The following is a 20679-nucleotide window of genomic DNA, read 5'->3' on the forward strand; positions in this document are numbered from 1 at the left end:
GAAGTGATTGAATTTTGGTGACCAATGCCACATTCTCTGCTCAGCCCTAGAAACCCACTGGATAACTTTGGGGTGAGTCACACTCTCTCAGCCTCAGGGGAAGGACATGGCAAACCTCCGCTGAACAAATCTTGTCAAGAAAACCCCATGGAGGGTTGCCATACGTCAGAAATGGCATGAAGGCACACAACAACAACAGTGTCCCAGCCAGCTTACCCATCATAATGCTGAGGGGTGATTTTGCTGCCGTCTCCATACCTCTCCATCTGGGTTTGCTTGAAGGTTGCCTGTTTTTCTCCATATTAGACCACTAGCTCTGCTTAAGATGTATTCCTTGGTGGTCTCCTATCCAAGTATTAATCAGGGCTGACCCTGCTTAGCCTCCAAGATCAGATGGGTGCCTTTGTCGTATTTAGGCCCTTTTGGGGAAGAAAATTAGCAAGGAACAAGACTCCTAGTGGGATCATACATCTTTCTCCTGGTCACACACCATTAATGACGCTGGGCTGGAAGAGAGACTTGCTTTATTTTGTGCAAGAGGATTGGAAATCCCAAAATCCTTCCAATCTAAGGGAAAAACCCAGAAAAGATCAAATGGCCATGCTAAAAAATAAAACACGGGGAGAAATGGACTGCAGGAAACCCAGAAAAGTTTTAGAAAGTGTATACAGGAGCGGGGTTAGCAGAATCCAACTACTCCCGTTGCTTCAAATATCTTAACAGCATGCATATGTGTGTGAGTGTGACTGAACCGTTGCAGATTAAGCAATGTTACTGGAGCTTTTATGTCACTTTTTGCTCCAGGCACCTGCACTGGGAGGAGGTTGGACTACATGACCCTTGTGGGTCCCATCCAAAGACAGTGTTCATTTTGGAACGATTTCCGCTGCAAGTCTTTCAGAAGCTGTGTGGCAAGTCCTAGTGGCCAAAGCACAAGATTGAGCTCACAAGAAAATCGCCTTTTGGCTTCCAAAACCTTGTAAGTCATATTGATTCTCAGCTTTGGGAGAACAATGGTATAGAAACAGGGATAGACTTAGAGAGAAAATCAGATTCGTTCCTGGAGTGGCCACATTTAGCAGAACAGCTGCATCTATGCCTTTGTTGGTATCATAAAATTATTTATACAGGGAAAATTATGGCCATGGGGAAGCAAGGATCCTTCATTTTTGGAGCTGAGGGAATGAAGGCACAGGAGAGGAGACAAAAAAGAATGGTAGAGAGGTCTTTCTTGAGGTTACAGAGAGTCAGAGGTCAGGAGTGAGACTGATCTTGTCCAGCTCAGTCCCTGTTCTATGTGGACAAAACATGTCCAGAAAGATTCTGTCTGGAAGCATCCTCTATAGACAGGCAGGGAGTGTGTGTATCCTCCAATGTTTCACAATTAAACACAGGGACATGTGTGGCCAAGCAACATCAGAGTGTGGTCAAGAGGGCAAAAGTTATGGATGAGCAAGAACAGACAAGCTAGGAGAGGCTGCAGCAGTTTGTTTTTGCCTGAGCTGACTGGAAGGGAGAAATTCTTCCCTATCCCTCCTCACTTCTGAATTAAGGGAGTGCAAATTACTTTTGCACTTTGGACTCTATTTGCAGCACCTGAAGTCTGCCAAGGACCAAGGGAGAAAGTGGGAGGAGGAGGAGAGAGAAACTCGGACATTTTAAAAGCCGCTGGAAAAGTGGGATGGCAGAGGATTAACCAGGACTGCTCCTGCCAAGTTGGAGGGTATCGGTGTGTCTGTTGTTGTGGCAGGCAGCTGCCCTCTTTTGAGTGTTGGGAGGTCGAAGTAGGAGGTATCTCAGAGCCCTGCTTTCCACAAGATGGAGGGTGCAAGGAAAGTCTTAGTCGTGCCTTTTGCCCTCCTGAGCTCTGTGCTTCCCAAACTTGTGGGAGGGGAAGAAAGAGCGCTCTGCCTGCCAGGGCCTCCTCTCCTTTTGCTCTTGGGAATGGGTCTTAGAGTCCTTCTCGTGCTTGGAGCGGCCCTTCTTGCTTTCGGGCTCTTCCTTGGGGCGCCGTTCTCTCTTGGGCTCCTTGCTGGGGTGGCCCTTGCTCTCTTCCCGACGTGGCCATTCCTCTTTACCCTTCCTCTCCCGGCGAAGTCGTCTGCTAGGTGGATGTTTTTCCTCCTCTTCTTCCTCCTCTTCTTCCTCCTCTTCCTCATTCTCCTCCTCCTTAGAGGCCTTGTGATCTTTGACCCTCTTGTGTTTGGGTGCCTTTTCTCTCCTGCTCACTTTTTCCCAGCTCTTCTTGGGTCCTACCTTGGCCGCTGGTTCCTCCTCCTCTTTCTCTGCTAGCTCTTCCTCCTCTTCCTCCTGCTCCTCTTCTTCTTCTATCAATTTAGTTTCTTCCTCTTCTCCTGCTGGTTCCTCCTCTCCCTCCTCGATTTCGATGAGCTCTTCCTCTTCCTCCACCTCAAGCGGTTCGTCCGTGTCCGACCAGTCCAGCCACCTCTCATAAAACCACCGCTCATCCTAGAAAGAAACACACAGACTTTGACCAAAAAAGACCATTGACTTGAGAGTCCAGACCTGAGATTTGGTAGGGATAATCTTAGGTCTGCATCATGGTCAAGTTTCTTCAGGGGTGTAGCTACCGGAGGCAGCAACATGAAGACATTGCCCCAAAATAAGAATTCTGCACCCCCCCCACCCAATGAAAGTGTCCTTCAGACCCCAAGTTTCTAACATGCAGCCACTTAAAACCTCAGTTGAATATTTAGGACACTAGATTAGAAACATTTGGAAATCCAGACCCAAAGCCAAGGGTCAGCCCGAGAGTAACCAAAGGACTGAGAATTCAGCAAAGAGTTTAAGGTATGAACAATTTTCAAGTCTTCACTGTAAAATGCTAGAAATTTGAGGACTGGAGGAATATTTCATTGGAGATGCAGAATTCTTTCAGAGGCCAATGCCTTCATTTCCCTCCTCCAGCAACTGTATTGGAGTTGTTTAGCATGAACACTTTGCCTCAAAGTTGGGGAATCTGCACCCACTGGGAGCCCATCTGATCTTGGAAGTGAAGCAGAGTCAGCCCTGATTAGTGCTTGCATGGGAAACCACCAATGAATTCCAGGTGTTGTCAGTTCTGTTTCAGAGGAAGGGACTGGCAAAAACACCCCTGAGTCTTCCTTGCCTAAGAAAGCCCTATGGAATTCATGGGGTTGCCATAAGTCAACAGACGACGTAAAGGCATATGGACACTCATGTGGTGGTGCAGGGTACAGTTGCCCACCCCTGTGGCTTCAAACATTGCTTTAAAATATGTTGTGCCTAATGTTAGTGGCGTACTGCTATCTTCCTTGCCAGGACAGAAGGAAGCCCTTGCTAGGAATCTATATGAGAAAACGTTATCAGAAAAGAACAGTATATTTCATCAGCATTTTGTGAAGCAGAGGTTTTAGCTCTTTCCCAGAAAAATTCACTTTTCGTATGTTTTTTTCTGATGTCATGCCAATCGCTCAGATTCCTTCAGGGGGGTATGCTGCCATTTGGCTGCTGCCTCTCTCTTGCCATCCTTGACCGCCTTCACTCACCAGTTCCCCAATGCTGCCGTCTTGAGGACTGCCGTCTTCCAGGGTCCAGGCGCTCCACTCTGCCATGAGGACATTCTCGCCATAGTCTATTATATCTGTGAAAATGAGAGGATGCTGGAATGAGCTCCTGGATCACAGGCAGGTTGGTATACACACACTGTATATCCCTATACAAACTGTATCTCCCTATACAAACCAGCTTGCATTTTAAAGTCGGCAGGGGAAGGCTTTCTCTCGGTTCCACCATCTTCACAGACTCACTTGGTGGGGACACAGGGACAGGGTCTTCCTGGTGGCTGCTCCCACCCTCTGTATTTCCCTTCCACTTGGCCCCCTCGCTCTCTTTCTGCCCAAAGGCACCCAGTGGGCCAAATGGATTCGAACCCTAGTCTCCCAGAGTCCTAGTCCAACTCCCAAAGCACAACAACCACACAGGCTCTCAGGTATAAATACAGGGACTGGAATCCCGTTAATGTCCTATGCAAGCATTCAGAGTCCTGTCTATGCAGAAAGTAGATCCTGGCTGCATCCGCACTGGAGAAATAACCCAGTTTGGCACTGCTTTAACTGCCCTGGCTCAAGGCTATTGAATTCTGGGAGTTGGGTTTGTTGTGGGCCCAGAGCGGGGCGGAGCTTAAGGAAGGAAGCTCCTGCCTGGCTGATCTGCTCCAAACAAGACAAGTGCTTGCTGACTTTGGTTTTTCTGTTTCTCCAAAGAAAGGTTACTGCAGGGCTGGCAATGAATGGACACTTCTCAAAGGAGTTACTGTGCTGAATCTAGTTTGGGTCTTGAGTTCAGCATCCTGGAGAGTTTAAAGCTACCTAAAACCTTGAATGGGTTCACTGCCTCATTGACATGGGAGCTGCTAAAGGCTAGGTACCCGAATGGTGTGAAGTGACTCCGTTCTCTTACCTTGAACCACTTGGCAGCTCACGCTGAGGAGAGCGACAAAGGAGGCCAGGAGGAGGCATTTGTTCAGGGTCAGGCCCTCCCAGGGAAGTGTGTCCTTTGCAGCCCCACGGGCTTCTGCTTTCCTCTTAACGGGGACGGTCTTGGGGGCTTCAGGACAGAGACAGAAAGAAATCAAATTAAAATCAAATGGGGGACTGAGATACTAACTTTTCAAAGTGGTCACTGGTATGCTAGGGGTATCGGGAAGTTGAAATTCTTTTATGACATGGGGAATGGATGCCCCCCAAAGCTGTTGGACTGCAACTCCTAGCATCCTCAACCAATAGCTAAGAATAGATGACTAAGACTCATAATTCTACCAGAACAGGACAGACCTGAGTAAATAACCAAATGAAGGCTTCTGCTGTGAACAATGCTCTTAATTCTTTTCTCCTCTTTGTTCTTCGTTCACTTATTCCTTTTCTTCATCATTCTTTCCCGCCTACCTGTTCTTTCCTCCTTCCTTCCTTGCTTCCTTCCCTATCCTATAAGCTCAGAGGGGAATCACGTAGCCCTCCAGATATTGTTGGCTGTTCAGATATTTTGCCACTCCATTTGGAATTGCTCCCAGAAGAGATGGGCAGAGGAAAACATAGTTGTTGTTGTTATTATTATTTGTGGGTTTTATTCATTGTCATCATCATCTTTTCCTCCTCCTGGTTCCACAGTCTCCCAGGTGTTACTGACTGGATTTTTGGACACAAAAGAGTGTCTCCAAGAATCTAAGCAGTAGTGAATAATGAATAATAATACAGAGTCACTGTGCTCTTGTGACTCTATCTACAGCAATTTCATTCAGACATTTTGACAGTCTGTTGAGACATTTAATTGCCAGAATCCTATACGTATCACCTTTTACTTAACCTAACTTTACACATACTTAGCTACATAACAGAGGCATTAAGAAACTCCATTAGTGAATTGCAAAGGTACGTATCGAGATTTGGGATCGAGATTTTGGGCCGCCATGTGCATTGGACACTTTGCTAACTCCCTTGTGTAGTAGGGAATCTCTACCACAATGGTTCCCAAATTTGGGTCTTTCAGAGGTTTTGGATTTCAGCTCTCAGGATTCCTGACTGTTGGCCAAGCTGGGAGTTGAAGCCCAAAAACCTCTGGTGGACCCACGTTTGCCAATCACTGTTCTACTGGATATAGACATTATGGCTTTGCTCAATTCAATGAGTCAACTTATGAAGATGTAACTTCCATCCAGGATTCCAGCTGTTGTTATTATTCTCAGTTTCAGAGTCTAGTGCTGGTGTTATTGACTGAAGTTTTGTACTGTCCATTACTCAGATTCCATCTAAGAATCTAGGCATCAGCTATTGTTGGATAATACAAAGAAGAATAGGAAGAGAGGGAAAAGATGATGATGATGAAAAATGGAATCGTAAAAACCTGGTGCCACCGGCCGTGGTTTCTCCACCGGCTTCTCTGTCCGCCCTGGCTTCTCTACCCGCGGTGCTTTCTCCACGCGTGTCCCTTTGGGCTCTGGCGCTTTCTCTGTTGCCGCTGCCACTGGTTTCTCCACCCGTGGCGGTGGTCTCTCGGCCACTCTTTCAGCCCTCAGCACCTTTTCGGCCACTTGCTCCGCTCGGGGCGATTTGGCAGGGGCCTTCTCAGGAACGGTTGCCTTCTCCTCCTCTGGAGGCTTCTCCAGGGCCACAGCCTCCGTCATGCTGTCCACAAATTCGTCGAGGTCCTGGTCAACCACGTGGAGCTTGTCTGTGTCTCCTTTCTCTATCCCCTGAGATAAATGAGAAAATGACATAGGGCCTGAACAGACAGGCCAAAATAAAGCTGCTTTGGGTCACTTTGGAGGTATGCTGTTAAATGACACACGCATCTTAAGAAGCCAGAAGCTGCGCAAAAGCTGCGTTCTAGTCCTTAGGACTGGAGCATGGCTTTGGTGTGCCTTCCAGCCTCTTCGGACACATGCATTATTTAAACAGCATACCTTCAAAGTGACCCAAAGCAGCTTTATTTTGGCCTGTCTGTTCGGGGCCATAGTTTGCCTTTGACTTCTCAAAATTACATTATTTCTTTTTCAAATCCTGCTTCTAAACTTCACATGTAAGTCTGTGCGAATGTTTATTCAACATTTAAAAGTCTCCTAGGTCCTTGGTTCCCAAAGTTTGGTCCTCTAGGTATTTTGGACATTGGCTCTCACAAGCCCCAGATGGCTTGGCCAACAATTGAGGATTCTGGAAGCCGAAGTCCAAAACATCTGAAGGACCAAAGCCTTATGTTCTGTTACTTAGTTCCAACTAAGAGTTGGCCCATTATAACATCAGTTGTTGAATGCTGTGTCAACATGCAGCTAAATCTAATTTATGGAATAGGTCTACTCTAGCCAAGACTTTCAGGCTAAAGTTAGTCTCCTTGGCTATATAGAGAGCTCTTGTAGCACCTTTGAGACTAACTGAAAGAAGGAAGCTGGCAGCATGAGCTTTCGTAGACTTTGGTCTACTTCTTCAGATGCATATAGCCTTGACTATGGTGAGTACCCATTTGGCTGAACAGAATGGTTTTAATGGTGTTTATTTAACAGTTCTGATGGAAAGGGTGACAGATCTTGGGAGCTGCAGACAAAAAAATAACAGTAATCAATGGTGTGGCCTTCTCTGCCTGACAGGGTTGTTGTTCTGAGAATCAAGTGGGAAGAAGGAAAGCCATATGTGACGCTCTGAACTTGCTCGAGGCAAGGTGAGATAGAAATTAATGTAATAGTAAATGAATATTAATACTGACTGCATACGGTTCAGCTGTCGTGGTTTGGTTTAGGCCCAATTAATCCCCTGTCGTCCCACTTTTTCAGCAGCCTTTAAAATGTCCTGGTTTTTCTCTTCCTCCCATTCTCCCACTTTCTCCTCATCTTACTTCATTTGCTGCAAACTTGAGTTCAAAATGGGAAAACAGTTTGCATTCAACAGTGGGGAGAAGAGAGAAGGTGGCAGCATTTTGTGCTTCCCTGTCAGCTCAGGAAAAAGCAAACTGCTGCAGCCTCCGTTCTTCCTCCTTCAAAACTTGCCATTTTGACCACACTCCGATGTTGCTTGACCATGCATGTCCCAGTTTTCATTTCTGAAATGTTGGCGGTTTGTGTGGCTGAGTTGCCTCCATGGGCACTCTGTAAAAATGCACTGTATTGTTAGAGGACAAAGCAATCTCTCCAAGGAACATGGAGGATGGGTCAAGGTTTGCTTTCAGCCCTTTCAGTTTCAAGGAGGAGGTTTTATTTTGTATCTTGTGGGTTTCCTAAGCACAGTCCTTTTTTTCTGCACTATTTGGTTGGAATTTAAATGTCCTTGGATGCTTCCTCTGCCTCGGATAACCCTTCTCAAACAATGTGGCAGATTGGTGAGTCCCTTCAGTTTGGGAGGGCAGTCAGTGGTAGGATTTATTGGCTGCCTACAGACCTTTTAAAAAATATTATTTGGGGTTGTCTAACTGCCACACAAACTTTTTAAGGCCTCATTCCCACTACCTTCTGAACTGGATCACAATTTGGTTTGAAACGGTTCAAATGACTCTGCTTCCCACTTAAATCGAATCACTGGAGCGATCTGGCGACGGGGGCCATGCACCAGACCCATTTAACCCATGTCTTTTTGACAATGATTTTTTACAAACTTTTTGGATAAATCAATTCTGTGCAAGTGTGAACCAGATGCGGATCGGAATCGATTCAAATTTGTCCTTTGTCTGGCTGGAGCGGGTCCCTTTTGAACCAATTCGTTGGTGAATGTGAACCACAAGTGGGTTATTTTGCAGGGAAGAAATGAACCGAACAATCCCCATTATTTATTTTTGTTGTTGTCCAGCTTTTTCAACTGCTTTTAAAATGTCCTGCTTTCCCTTTTCATCCTCAGCTTACTTTCATTGCTGCAAAAGTAGTATTTTAAGCAGGGGAAGATGAAAGGAGGCAGGCAGAGTCTTGCCCTTCCCAGTTGACTCAGGGAAAAGCAAATTGTTGCTGTCCTAGCTTGTCTGGTTAATAATAGCAATAATATATTTACTGTATATACTCATGTATAAGTCTAGAAATTTAGGCTAAAAAATTGACCCCAAAAACCGGAGTTGACTTATCCATGGTCGATCTAAGTACTGTATTTTAAATCATATATATATATATATATATACACACACACACACACACACACACACACACACCCTGCTGAAAGGCAAGAGTTTAATCTGCCCTGGAAGTACTGACCCCCTTCTACTCTCTCATCCATCCAGCCTTTAGTTTGAGCACAAATAGTTATGTCTGCTGAAATTTTGTTAAGTTTGTTGGCATTGTTTTCCTTTGCTTTGCCATATCAAAACCCACAATTTTGGTCTGCTCCAAACTTGCTCTCGACTTATATGTGAGGTCGACTTATAGTCGAGTGTATACAGTATAACTCTCTTTTCACCAAAGGTCAGAACATCAAATGTATAATAATCTAAAGCAAACGATGAAACGCAATGGCTTTGGCCATCTTGACCACACTCTGACGTTGCAGGAGTGTAAACAACTTTTGCAATCTGGACTCATTTTATAGCAGTTGAAGTAAGCTTAGGTCGAAAGGGAAAAGGTGGGAGGTAAAGAGAGAAACTGGGACTTTATAAAAATGCAGCCGGGAAAGTGGGATGGCGGAGGATTAATTGGGACTGGTATTGGAGTATATGGGGAAATGCTGTAAGGAGGGAACAAGGTTGTTCAGTCCTCTGGCTGTTACTAGCAAACCATTTCATCTGGTCAAATCTATCATCGTCCCTGAAGAACTGGGCCATCCTCCAAGGCCTATGTGTCACCTTTCTTTTTCTGTATGATCTCTCAAGGGTCTCTTGATTCAAGGAGGGAGCGTCAGACAGTGCAAAGATTTGTTAGACTGTTGTTTGCATCTAGGCTTCAAGAAAAGAGGTCTCCTTACATTTGGGGTGCTGATCACCTCTTCTTTACTTGGAGGTTTCTTGGCATCTGTTAAAAGACAGAGAAACAGAAGCAGACAAGTCAAACTTTTATCAATCTATCCTAAAAACTATTGGTTCATCTTTTAGGCAAAAGTCTGTTTGCATCGAACCAAGAGCCATTGCAATTTTAGCCGCAAACAACCATCATAAAATACTGATTCCATTGTAATCATGATAACAAAACGGTCATCTATCCCCAAAATATATTTCTGATATTAAAAGTAGAAAGCCTTGACCAGCACATAGGTTTTTAAAATGAGTTTGAATGATCGTCTTTTTGCTGTGAATTACTGCCTGGCACTTCCACGATGCAAATAATAAAGACAAATCTGGGGATTTGTAGTTTGGTGAAGTATTCAGCCTGGGTCTGTTAGAGAGCTCTGGTGTCAAACTATAAATCCCTGGATTATGTAAGACTGTCATGGTCGTTAAAGTGGGGTCAAACTACTTTATTTCTGCAGTATGGATATACGCTTGATGGTCCTTGAGGTCCCTTCCAACTGTATAGCTCTATGGAAATAAATCAGTCCGGCAAGCAAATGTCTTCCTAGCATGGATGAATTGCAGAATTTTTTGGGCACAGAAGAGGGAAAGATACCATCAACTTTTTCGATTAGAAAAGTCATAGCTGCAGTCCCAGCATTAAAATACCTTCTTTGCTCTCCTCTTTCAATTGTCTCTGAATATCCTCCTTTTGGGTTGGAAGCTCTTTTATGGGATCTGGGCGTTCGTCCTTTCTTTCCAGTACGTCACACGGTCCTGTCGCCATATTCCTTCTTGGCAATCCTTGCTAAACACACTGGAAAGAAGAGAACAAACGTTAGCTTTTGGTTCCTTGTCGTATCATTTTCCTTTAAATATATCGATACAAACCCAAGGTTGTCTTCCAACCTTTGCTCATCTTTAATGCAAAGTTTTGGACAGGGTCTCAAAGGAGAGGGCCTTTCCGCCCAGAATTATAATGTATGCAGTGCGCAGCAGAAGGGCCTGATGCTCATCAGGAGCACCATGTGAGAATCGTGACTCTCTTGCTAGTGTTCACTACCAGGAATTTGTTGCCTGTCTGCCACAAAGCTCCAGACTCGTGACATTACGAAATCTCAGCCAAAAGGATTGATTGATTGATTGATTGATTGATTGACTGACTGACTCAGGTAGGAGATTGAGACGAGAAAGAAGAGGAATATCCTTGTTTCTTAGACAGTTGTTGGGTCTCCCCACTTCTGGACACACCAAACTCTCTTCATTCACTCGGATACATAAAACCTGGGGCTGAGCAGTCGTCATTAAAAAACCCCAGAGGCCGTTTTCTAAGAATAGGGACGTGAAACCAAGTACGCTGGAGGGCTTCCAATCTGGGAATTTGGATTTCCCCAGCAGGTGCTACAAGACGTAAAAGCCTGGCCCTTCTCTCCCTCCTCCCTAAAGAACCAGAGCTGGGGAAAAGTCAGCATTCGACTGAGGCAGCATCTACACCAGAGAAAATAAGGCAGCCTGGCACTGCTTTAATTGCTATAGAACTCTGGGATTTGCAGTTTGGCGCGATATTTAGTCAGAGCACTTTGGTGCCACAACCAGTGACAAATCCCATGGCTCCAGAATATTGAGCCATGGCAATTAAAGCAGTGTCATGCCGCATCCTTTCTGCATCGTGGCTGCAGCCTGAGTCACTTGTAACCATTGCGTATTCCTGTTTATGATCACAGTGCCATGATTCCCAATCTCGTCCCCCAAACCTACCATTGGTCTGGAAACCAGGGTGCAACAGGATAATGTTTCCAGCCCCCTACTACCAGTGATCTGCAGTACAATGGTCAAAGCAAGAACCCTGTTGAGATTCCTCTTTGCACTAATGCTCACTGGTGAGAAGGGGCTAGAAATGACATCTTGCTATGCCCTAGCCACTGGCAGAACAGACCTCCATCGCTTGGATGTTAAGGTGGGTTTGATGAGTTGTGTCAGGAGATGATATGTACTTGTCTGAGTGTATTGTGTGCCTTTAAGTCATTTCTGATTTAAAGTGAATCTGTCATAGGCATTTATCACATGTACTAACTCAAGCTGCATTTGGTAAGATCAGTAAAACATCTCATGTTAGTTCATATGTGTGTGTGTGTGTGTGTGTGTGTGTGTTTGTGTGTGTGCGCATGTGTGTGAACTTGGTTAAGTTGCATTTGGTACAATCAGCAATACGTCAGATGTTAGTTCATAAATGTATATGAACTTGGTTAAGTTGCATTTGGTAAGGCCAGGAAAACATCTGATGTTAATATATATATGAACTTGATTAAGTCACATTTGGAAAGATCAGCAAAACATCTGATGTTAGTTCATAGACATATATGAACCTGGTTAAGTCACATTTGGAAAGATCAGCAAAACATCTGATGTTAGTCTTATGAACTTGGATAAGTTGCATTTGGTAAGACCAGCAAAACACATGATGTTAGTTCATATATATATATATATATATATATAGGGAAAAAGAGTTACCTTTCCAGCTTCATGCCTGTGCTTAGAAAATCTCAGCGCAGGGCTTTTGGGAGTCTGCTGCTGATTCAACATCAAAGAAGTATCCCAAAATAGTGTCCTTCCCCAGGGGAGCCAGGCCAGGCGGCCCAGGCAAGGCAGAAGTGCTGGACTTCAGCCAGGGTCCAAGGCAAGCTGACAGAGCCTATGGAGCCACAGTCACTGTGGACTTGAGAGCGTGTCAAAAACACGCAAGCGGACAGAGGCCTTTACATGGAACCGTTTTGAGGTTTAGAGAGAGACCGACCCACAAACCTACCCAACGTGTGTTTCGGCCCAGGGCTCAAATCCCTCCGTCTCGCCTTGAGCTTGTCGCCTGGATCAGCCGCCTGCGCTTTCCTCCCTCCTGCTCCCTTTTCGCTCTGTGCAAATGTAATATACAGCAACAGGTGCCGATACCTCCCTAGAAAATGCCAGCCAAGCAAGGGGCACAGGCGCTCTTTCGTTTTCGCAGGCGGCGAGGACACGTCTGGCTTGACAGGGCCAGAGAGGAACGGAAGGGCACAGCTGGGCCGGAGTGACGAAATGGAAGGAAGGCTGCGTCCACACTGCAGATTTAATGCAGTTTGACACCGCTTTAACTGCCGTGGCTCCATGGTACGGGGTTCTGGGATTTGTGAGATGTTTAGTCTTCTCCCTCTGAGGAGTTTTTCACACAGAGAAATGTATCACCGTCCTAAAAGAAGAAAAGGGGAGGGCAATCCAAAAATGCAAGAAATGACGTTGTAGTTTATCACACGCACAGACGAATACAGCATCCATCAGAAAGAGAAAGCAGTGTGAATACGAATGAATTCATCGCATGTGTATATACCCATCGGCTTCTTCATTTCGAATTAGCGTGTTTGCGCATGCGCAGGGATGACAGGATCCCAATGTCGACAGTAATCCCATGGAGATGCATGTCATACTAATGCAAATGCAAATTGACTGTGAATTTACAGTGGGAAAGGATTTATAAATTTGATATTTTTCCGAATCCAGCTATTCCTGGGATGTCTCGCAATTGCGCTTGGATTGCCTTCCATTTGCGTGCGACGTTGTTTGAAAACCTTTAGTGAAATTATGTGAAATACCTCGATTGATCCCAGATTAACCTTCCAGTTTTCCCCGTGTGATAAAAGTCCTGAGAGATCTGGTGCCAAAACTAACTAGAAATCCTATGATTCCATAGAATAGAGCCATGGAAGTTAAAGCGGCGTCGAACTGGATTATTTTTGCAGTGTGGCAGCAGCTGGGTTGAGTCTATTGTCAGGGAAGGCAAGAAATGGAAAAACTGGGCACACCATTCGGGGAAACAAGAAATGGAAGAAAGAATGAGGAACGCTGCTGGGATGGCTCTACCGATCCATTTCCAAGGAATGGAAAAGAGAACTAAAGACAATATGTTTGACTCTGGAGACCAGAGTGTGAATGCCGGCTCGGCCATGTAAACCCAATGGATGACCTAGGGCAAGTCACACTCTCTCAGCCTCAGGGGAAGGCAATGGCAAACCTGGTCAAGAAAAACCCCATGATAGGGTCACCTTGCAGGCACACTATAACAGCAAACTAGGGTTGTCAGAGTGAAAACAGCCACATTTGTAGAGATGGGGAAATGCCCTTTTCTGCTTGAAACCCTGGAGAGCAATAAGTAAACCATCAGCTGAGAGTAAGAAGTGCATTAGCTCCTGCGGAGAGACTCGTTTTATGTATCTGAAGCAAAGGCACAAACCTTTCAGTCATGCTTGTTCTAATTATATTCTTAAGCAATAAATATAAAGGGGTTTTTTTTGGGGGGGGGTGTTTTCCAAATTCAAAGGATAAACAGTGCCCCCTATTGGTGAGGTTAGCTAATGACGTATTCCAAATTGATCATCTATTATTGATTGATGACAACTCCATGCATTTCATAAGGTTTTCTTCTGCAAGGAAGCCACGAAGCAGCTTGTTATTCATAGGAAATTGATAGTAAAATGATAATGCATCCGCAGCTCTGCTCAGATCTTGCAAACTTCCTTGGATCGAATCCATCTATCTGTAACGCAATTTTCACGGCATAAGCACCATTTTAACTACCAATTTCCCCTCGTGTGATAAAGTCCTGTGTTTGAGGCTAACATTTCTCTTTACAAACACCGAAAGCAAAATTAAAGCAGGATGAAAAAAATACAGTTTGGTGGGTAAATGATTGATATTTGATGTAAAACCATGCTCCAAAATCCTTTTACCTTGGCATCAACTGTGTTTTTGTGTACTTATTTCTGCTTTCATCAGTGGCCAAAGGGATTCGCTGTGACCGCCCCACCGCCAAAAAGGTCATAAACCTTTGGTCCAGAAGTCTTTGGTGTTTTCTGTCTTAGGAGCTGCCAAGACCTGAACCCTGAACCTTTGCCATACAAAGGACGTGCCATTCGACCAGGGCCCTTCCCATGCTCTGTGAAGAAGTGTGCTTACAATCTGGAGCAGTTATGATTAGGAAATCGGCGGAGGTTTGTCATCTTTCCTCGTGGTCACGCGCGGAGCCGCCTCTCTTTTTTGCGGCACGTAGCAGATGTCTGAAGGCACCGAGAGTTGAGTCACCATTTGCTAGTCACAAAGGTAGCTTGGCTGGGTGTCAAAAACCTCAGGGCGGCAGCTTTCTCTGTCCACACACAAGCAAACACACCTACGCACACAAACACACCATTTCATTTTATGAGCTCGCCTGACTTTGAAGAAAGCTTCCTTTCAATCCACGGATGTGTTTGGCGAGGATACGGGGAGAGAGACTTCTCGGTGGCGACTCCCAGAAAGTAGTTTGATACCACTTTAACTGCCTTGACTTAATGCAATGGGATTTCTGGTATTTCTAATTTTGTGAGATATTAAGCCTTTCCTGGCAAAAAAGCTCTGGCGCCCCACCAAACTGCAAATCCCAGAATTCCTTCGCATTAGCTTTGTATGGAAGTTAAAGCAGTGTCAAGGCTGCAGCCGCAATCTGTGGACTCACTTAGGTTTTAATTCATGTAGTTGTTAGACTACACAAGGGGTCATCTAGTCCAGCCCCCTTCTGCCATGCAGGAACTCTCAATCAAAGCATCCCCAGCTGATGGCCATCCAGCCTCTGTTTAAAGACCTCCAAAGAAGGAGGCTCCACTACACTTCACTGTCGAACAGCTCTTAATGTCAGAAAGTTCCTCCTAATGTTTAGGTGGAATCTCTTTTCCTGCAGTTTGCATCCATTGTTCTGGGTCTTGGTCTCTGGAGCAGCAGAAAACAAGTTTGCTCCCTCCTCAATATGCCATCCCTTCAAGTATTTATTGCCATGAAGTTGGCTTTGACTTGTGGTGACTTTACAAATGGGAGACCTTTAAATGACACCTTGTCATCGACTGCCCTGCTCAAGTATTGCAAATTTAGGATTGTGGCTTCCTTGGTTGAATCAATCCGCCTGCGATGTGGTCTTCCTCTTTTCCTCCTGCCTTTTACCTTGCCAAACATGATTGTCTTTTCTACTGAGTCCTGTCATCTCATGATATGTCCAAAGCAAGACAGCTTCAGTTGAATCTTCTTGACTTCTCCATGCAGGTTTATTTTGCTCCATTTTACCTTGTTTTCAGTCATGTTCAGAGCTGCTTTGGCCCCTGTTCGAGAGAAAAGAGGGATATAAATTAAATAAATACATTTCGGGACAAGTCACAAATAAGGAGATGGACACAAGAACAAAGAGGTGGCAAGGGAAATTAAGGAGACGTATACCATGAACTTTATTAGAAAGCATTTAACGCATACCCTCCAACATTTCACAGATGATAACTGGGACTGGTGTAGCCAAGCAACATCTGAATGAGGTCAAGATGGCAAAATGCTATTAATAAGGAATAAAACAGACAAGCTAGGAGCAGCTTGCTTTTGCCTGAGACTCCTGGGAAAGGTAAGATTTCACCTCCTTCCTCTCCCTTCCTTAATTGTGTGCAAAATGCGCTTTGAACTCATTTTGTGGCCATTGAAGCAATTTGGACAAAAGGGGAAAGTGAGAGGAGGAAAGAGAAACTGGGACATTTTAATAGCCGTTGAGAAAATGGGATGATACAGGATGAATTGGGACTGTCCCTACCAAATTGGGAGGCTTGGAGGATATGTTAATGTCCTTATCAATATTTGAAATTCTTAGACTGAAGCCAGGTTAATGTTTATCCCCACTGACTTCAAACGGATAGACTTCCGCATCAATAGGTGCAGGCAAAAACCTATTTTAATCTGTTCTTCGCCTGGAAACTTGGTGGTAGAGCCTAGGTATTTGAAATATTTGCTTAGACCAGCTGTAACAAATGAAACCATTCTCTTGACTATCCAAACTACATTCCTGAGAGACATGTTAAGAGCATTCCCCACAAGCCTCGACTCGCTAGCTTCAAACCGGAGCAAAGTTCTTCCTTGCAGGCTTTTGTGTTGAGATTTATTACGCAGCGGAAAGGAATCAGCGTGAAGCTGATCTTTAGCATGCACTTTTTGCTAACTGGACTTTAGTGTAAGGATATCAGGCATAACGTTGCCAGACCTCAGGGATTGGGCCTGAGTCTCCAGTTTTTGTGGATTAACTCCAGGGAGAAGACGAGCACAAATTGTCCAGTTTTGGGGTACTCAGCTTCAGGAAAAAGGAAAGGGCTGGGTGCAAGTCTACAGCTCAGCTAGGAAAGAAGCCATGATTTCCAAGGTTATATTCATTTACTGCATCAATTTGCAAAGACTTTCCAGGGCTTTATATGTTTACTTAACTTAGCTCCCTCCTGCCTTTTCCCAGTAATTATGATCCTGGGGCTCATCCCTCCATTCTGCATTGCATCAATGTTCTAGCTAGAAGCAAGTGGTTGCTCTGTGCCTTCAAGTCGTTTCTGACTTACGGTGACCCTATCACAAGGTTTTCTTGGCGAGATTTGTTATGAAAGGATGTGCTTTTGCCTTTCTTTGAGGCTGAGAGACTGTGATTTGGCCCAAATCATCCAGTGGGTGGGTGTTCATGGCCGAACCCAAATCTGAACCCTGGTCTCCAGAGTCATAGTCCAACCCTCAAACCATTACACCACACTGGCCCTAGAAGACTAGATTAAATAGTTATCCCATCTCCCTAAGTAGGAATACACTTGTCCCTCCATATTCACTAGGGTTAGGGGCACAAGACCCCCGTGAATATGGGAAAACCACAAATAACAAAAACACAATGTTTATACCCGAGAGGACACCTCTCTAGGAATCTCTAGGTCCTCCAGAGCAATTCTTTAGTCAATGTCTGACAGACACTGACCATAGAAACTGTGCTGGAGGAGTTGCAAATGCCTAGTAGAGTATTCTCTCTAGGAATCCCTAGGTCTTTTAGTGCAACTTTTAGTTAAAGTTCACCACACAGATGCACTGCAGGACCTAGATATTCTTAGAGAGAACATATTAATCAAATCCGCAAATATTAAAGCCGCAAATATGGAGGGATGAGTGTAATTGCTTATTTCACCTTCATCTGACTGGCCACCCCATGCTCTAACTTAGCAGCTTTTGAGCATCCCTCCATTTGAGGCACATTCTCTTGGATCCATGGTCTGAAAAGCAATATTGCCACGGACAAAAGAAGGATACTGAAACCGCTGCAGGGAGGGACCCGAACTAGCCAGACCCGTTCTTCTCAGTTCAATAAAGTCCTGATGTTTCGATCCGGCGTTTCACAACCTGGAGTTGCCGGTGCAAGCAAAGCGAGGTTAACTGATAGCCAGAGAGGTTCACCTGTTAAGACAAAGAGACGAGAAAATGGAGACTAAGGTGAAAGTGAATCACGCAAACAAAGCACCACGTTCCACAAGACAAGGGTGCAATTGTTGGACTGTAAGGAGTCCATCAAAATAACCCCAAAATCTGGGCGCAGCTGCCGAGAAGGTTCTGTCTTGTGTTCCTCTGAAGATGGTTGGACTGAGAAATATGCGTGGAAACGATTTATCCAAAAAGACATGGGGAAAAATCGGCGTAAAAAATATGCTGGTTAAATGGGTCTAGCGCATGGAATCACTTCAGCGATTTGGTTCAAGAGTGAACCATGGTCATTTAAACCGGTTCAAACCTATATGCGATCGGGTTTAATAGATTGTGGGAATGAGGCCAGAATATCTTTTTTTAGGACCAGGGACTTCCATCAAATGGCCTGGCATTTTGCAGATAGATTGGGAACCTATCCTAACAAGCGCATATTCCAATATAATGGGCTGTTTAGAATAGAAAAGTTTAGGCATGCAGAACTGAGCCTGAATTTATTCACAATAGATCCCTTACGTAAACGCTCGCGCCAGGGCCTCTGATTGTTTTCGCAGCATTTACCGGCCGAGTGGCAAGTTGCAGCGACAGAACAATACAGGGCCCTTCTGTGTCCCTAAGGCGGATCGGCCCAACAATAACAAGAGATTAAATAGGATCAGCTCATCGTTCCCCAAGCCAAAAAAGAAGAAGCAAAAGAGGTGTTGTGATTATACACACCCCGGTCCTCACACGGAAGGACACTCTGGCAGAAAGGGAACAGCTAAGTCCTTTGCACAATAGAGCCAGCAAAATGCCTGGTGAGAAGCTGAGACCACTAAAAAATTCCACTTTGCAATGTGCAAAAAGTGCGAGAAAGGGAACATAATTCCTGCATCACTGTGTTGTAACTACTGGGGATTCCTGTCTGCAGTCAGCAATTGCGGAAAAGCTGCAAAGATGCACCCCACAAACACAGGAGAGCTGAAAGGGGGTGCAAGTGCAAGCAGGCAAAAATGCACATTTTTGGACCAGTTGGTAGTGGTTTTCACATTATCAGCTGTAATTATGAGGACAGAACTCCCTCGTTTTGACCCATGGCAACCCACATGGGCTTTCCTTGGCAAGATTTGTTCCAAGGGAGGTTGGCATTGCCTTCCTCTGAGGCAGAGAGTGTGGGTTTCAATGCCCGAGTGGGGATTCGAACCCTTGTCTCCAGTCATAGCTCAATACTCAAGCCATTACACCATGCCAGCTCTCACTTACATAAATAGTATATATTACAAATTCTATTGCATTTATAGGTGAACTCTTGTATTGTGTCCGAGTAATTTTTGACCCTAAGGTGAATCTATTACATACACACACACACACACACATACTCATACCATACGTATTGAGGTGCATGGCGAGATTTTGCCGTGGAGAAGTTTAAGTGACCAAGGAATACATTTCTTTTTGTAGATTATTCAGTATTATTGTGTGTATAAATGTATATAATATATACATAAACACACAAACACATACATATATATGCAACACACCTATAGCATTGGGGTGCATGCAAGAATTGCTGTGGAGAATGTTCAAGTGACCAAAGAATACATTTCTTTTTTAGTTTATTATTATTATTATTTTAACAATAATTATACGATAGGAATAAATGTATCCTTGGTCAGTTAAATATCTCCACAGCAATTTCTTACCTTGTACTCCAAATGGTGTGTTTGTGTATGTATAGATTTGTGTTTATATATATGTTATATACACACACACACAACATACATATATTTGGGGTGGGAGAATGTTTACCTGACCAAAGAATACATTCCTTTGTGTAGTTTTTATTAATAATAATAATTAATTATTAATTAATCATGTAAATATTATAATTAATAATTATTATTAATAATAACAATAATTACTACTATAGAAAGAAATTATCTTTGATCAGTTAAACATTCACCACAGCAAATTCTCACCATGCACCCCAATAGATATATAGATATAGATATAATATAAAATAATAATAATGGTAATAATATAACGAGACACAATTTGTTGTGTGTTTGAATGTTTCAATTGTAATTTTATTCATTATATGGTTGGCTTATATGAAAAATGAAAAAGAATTTGGACAATTTGCTCGTGTTTCTTTTATAAGGCGTTATATATATATATATATATATATACATATGTGTGTGTGTGTGAGGAAATGAGTCCCTCAGCCTTATAAGCCTCTGCGCATGCGCACTCTCTCATTCCCTGCTCCTTCCCTCCATTTTTTATCATTCTTCGCAGCCGCTCTTCAACGACCATTTCTTCAAGAAAGCCAACTCTCCCAAGCCAATCAAATGCCTAGGCTTATTCCTTTCAAGCCAATCAGAACAAGACACCTCCTCTCCCCCCCGCCCCCCATCTCGGGCGATGTGCCACAGCACCCCCCCTCCTTCTCCTCTCTTTTCCTCTCTCAGCCAATCAGAGAAGCCTTCAGGTGACGGGAGGGGAGGAAAAACGTTGTTTACCTCACAGAGAGAGAAGGAGAAGAGCTAGGGGGCGGGATTAAGTACGGCGTGGCCTTGTCCTTAATGAAGAACGATGGGCGTGGCGCGCGCCTTGGAAGTAGGCGTGGAGTTAGAGTGATATACATAAAACGGTGCGGCCATGGGGTGTTTACGTCAGGAATGGGCGTGGCATCACCGTGTTTTCAATGAGAGGGAGTGGGCGTGGCTTAGTAGGGGGTGATTAAAAGCGGTTTGTCGGCGCTTGCTCCGTCCGCCATTTGTGAAGCCGACGGGAAAGACGGATCGGAAGGTGCCGCCGCGGAGGGATCCGAGGAGGAGGAGGAGGCGGCGGAGGGGGGAGAAGACCCGACCGGAGGTGAAATCCCTGCAGCGGATCCTCAACAGTCACTGCTTCGCCCGAGAGAAGGAAGGGAATAAAAGGACCTACGCCAACGCCGCCGCCGAG

General features: G+C 44.6%; 1 protein-coding gene across 2 annotated transcripts; it reads right to left on the reverse strand.

Moving 5' to 3' along the window:
- Window positions 1-507: 507 nt before the first annotated feature.
- Window positions 508-12387, reverse strand: JSRP1 (junctional sarcoplasmic reticulum protein 1). 2 transcript variants are annotated; one of them, XM_042479949.1, is made up of 7 exons: window positions 12233-12387; window positions 10096-10243; window positions 9405-9451; window positions 5884-6232; window positions 4444-4590; window positions 3531-3625; window positions 508-2469 (listed from the first exon to the last, which is right to left on the reverse strand). In XM_042479949.1, the coding sequence occupies exons 2-7, from the start codon at window positions 10211-10213 to the stop codon at window positions 1840-1842; spliced, it is 1386 nt and encodes a 461-aa protein (XP_042335883.1). In that variant the 5' UTR covers window positions 10214-10243; window positions 12233-12387; the 3' UTR covers window positions 508-1839. The 2 variants fall into 2 exon arrangements, with proteins under 2 accessions (XP_042335883.1, XP_042335884.1); XM_042479950.1 differs by lacking the exon at window positions 12233-12387 and adding an exon at window positions 11938-12217.
- Between the last annotated feature and the right edge of the window lie 8292 nt (window positions 12388-20679).

Source organism: Sceloporus undulatus, chromosome 7 (genome assembly GCF_019175285.1).
Source record: "Sceloporus undulatus isolate JIND9_A2432 ecotype Alabama chromosome 7, SceUnd_v1.1, whole genome shotgun sequence".
NCBI lineage: Eukaryota > Metazoa > Chordata > Lepidosauria > Squamata > Phrynosomatidae > Sceloporus > Sceloporus undulatus.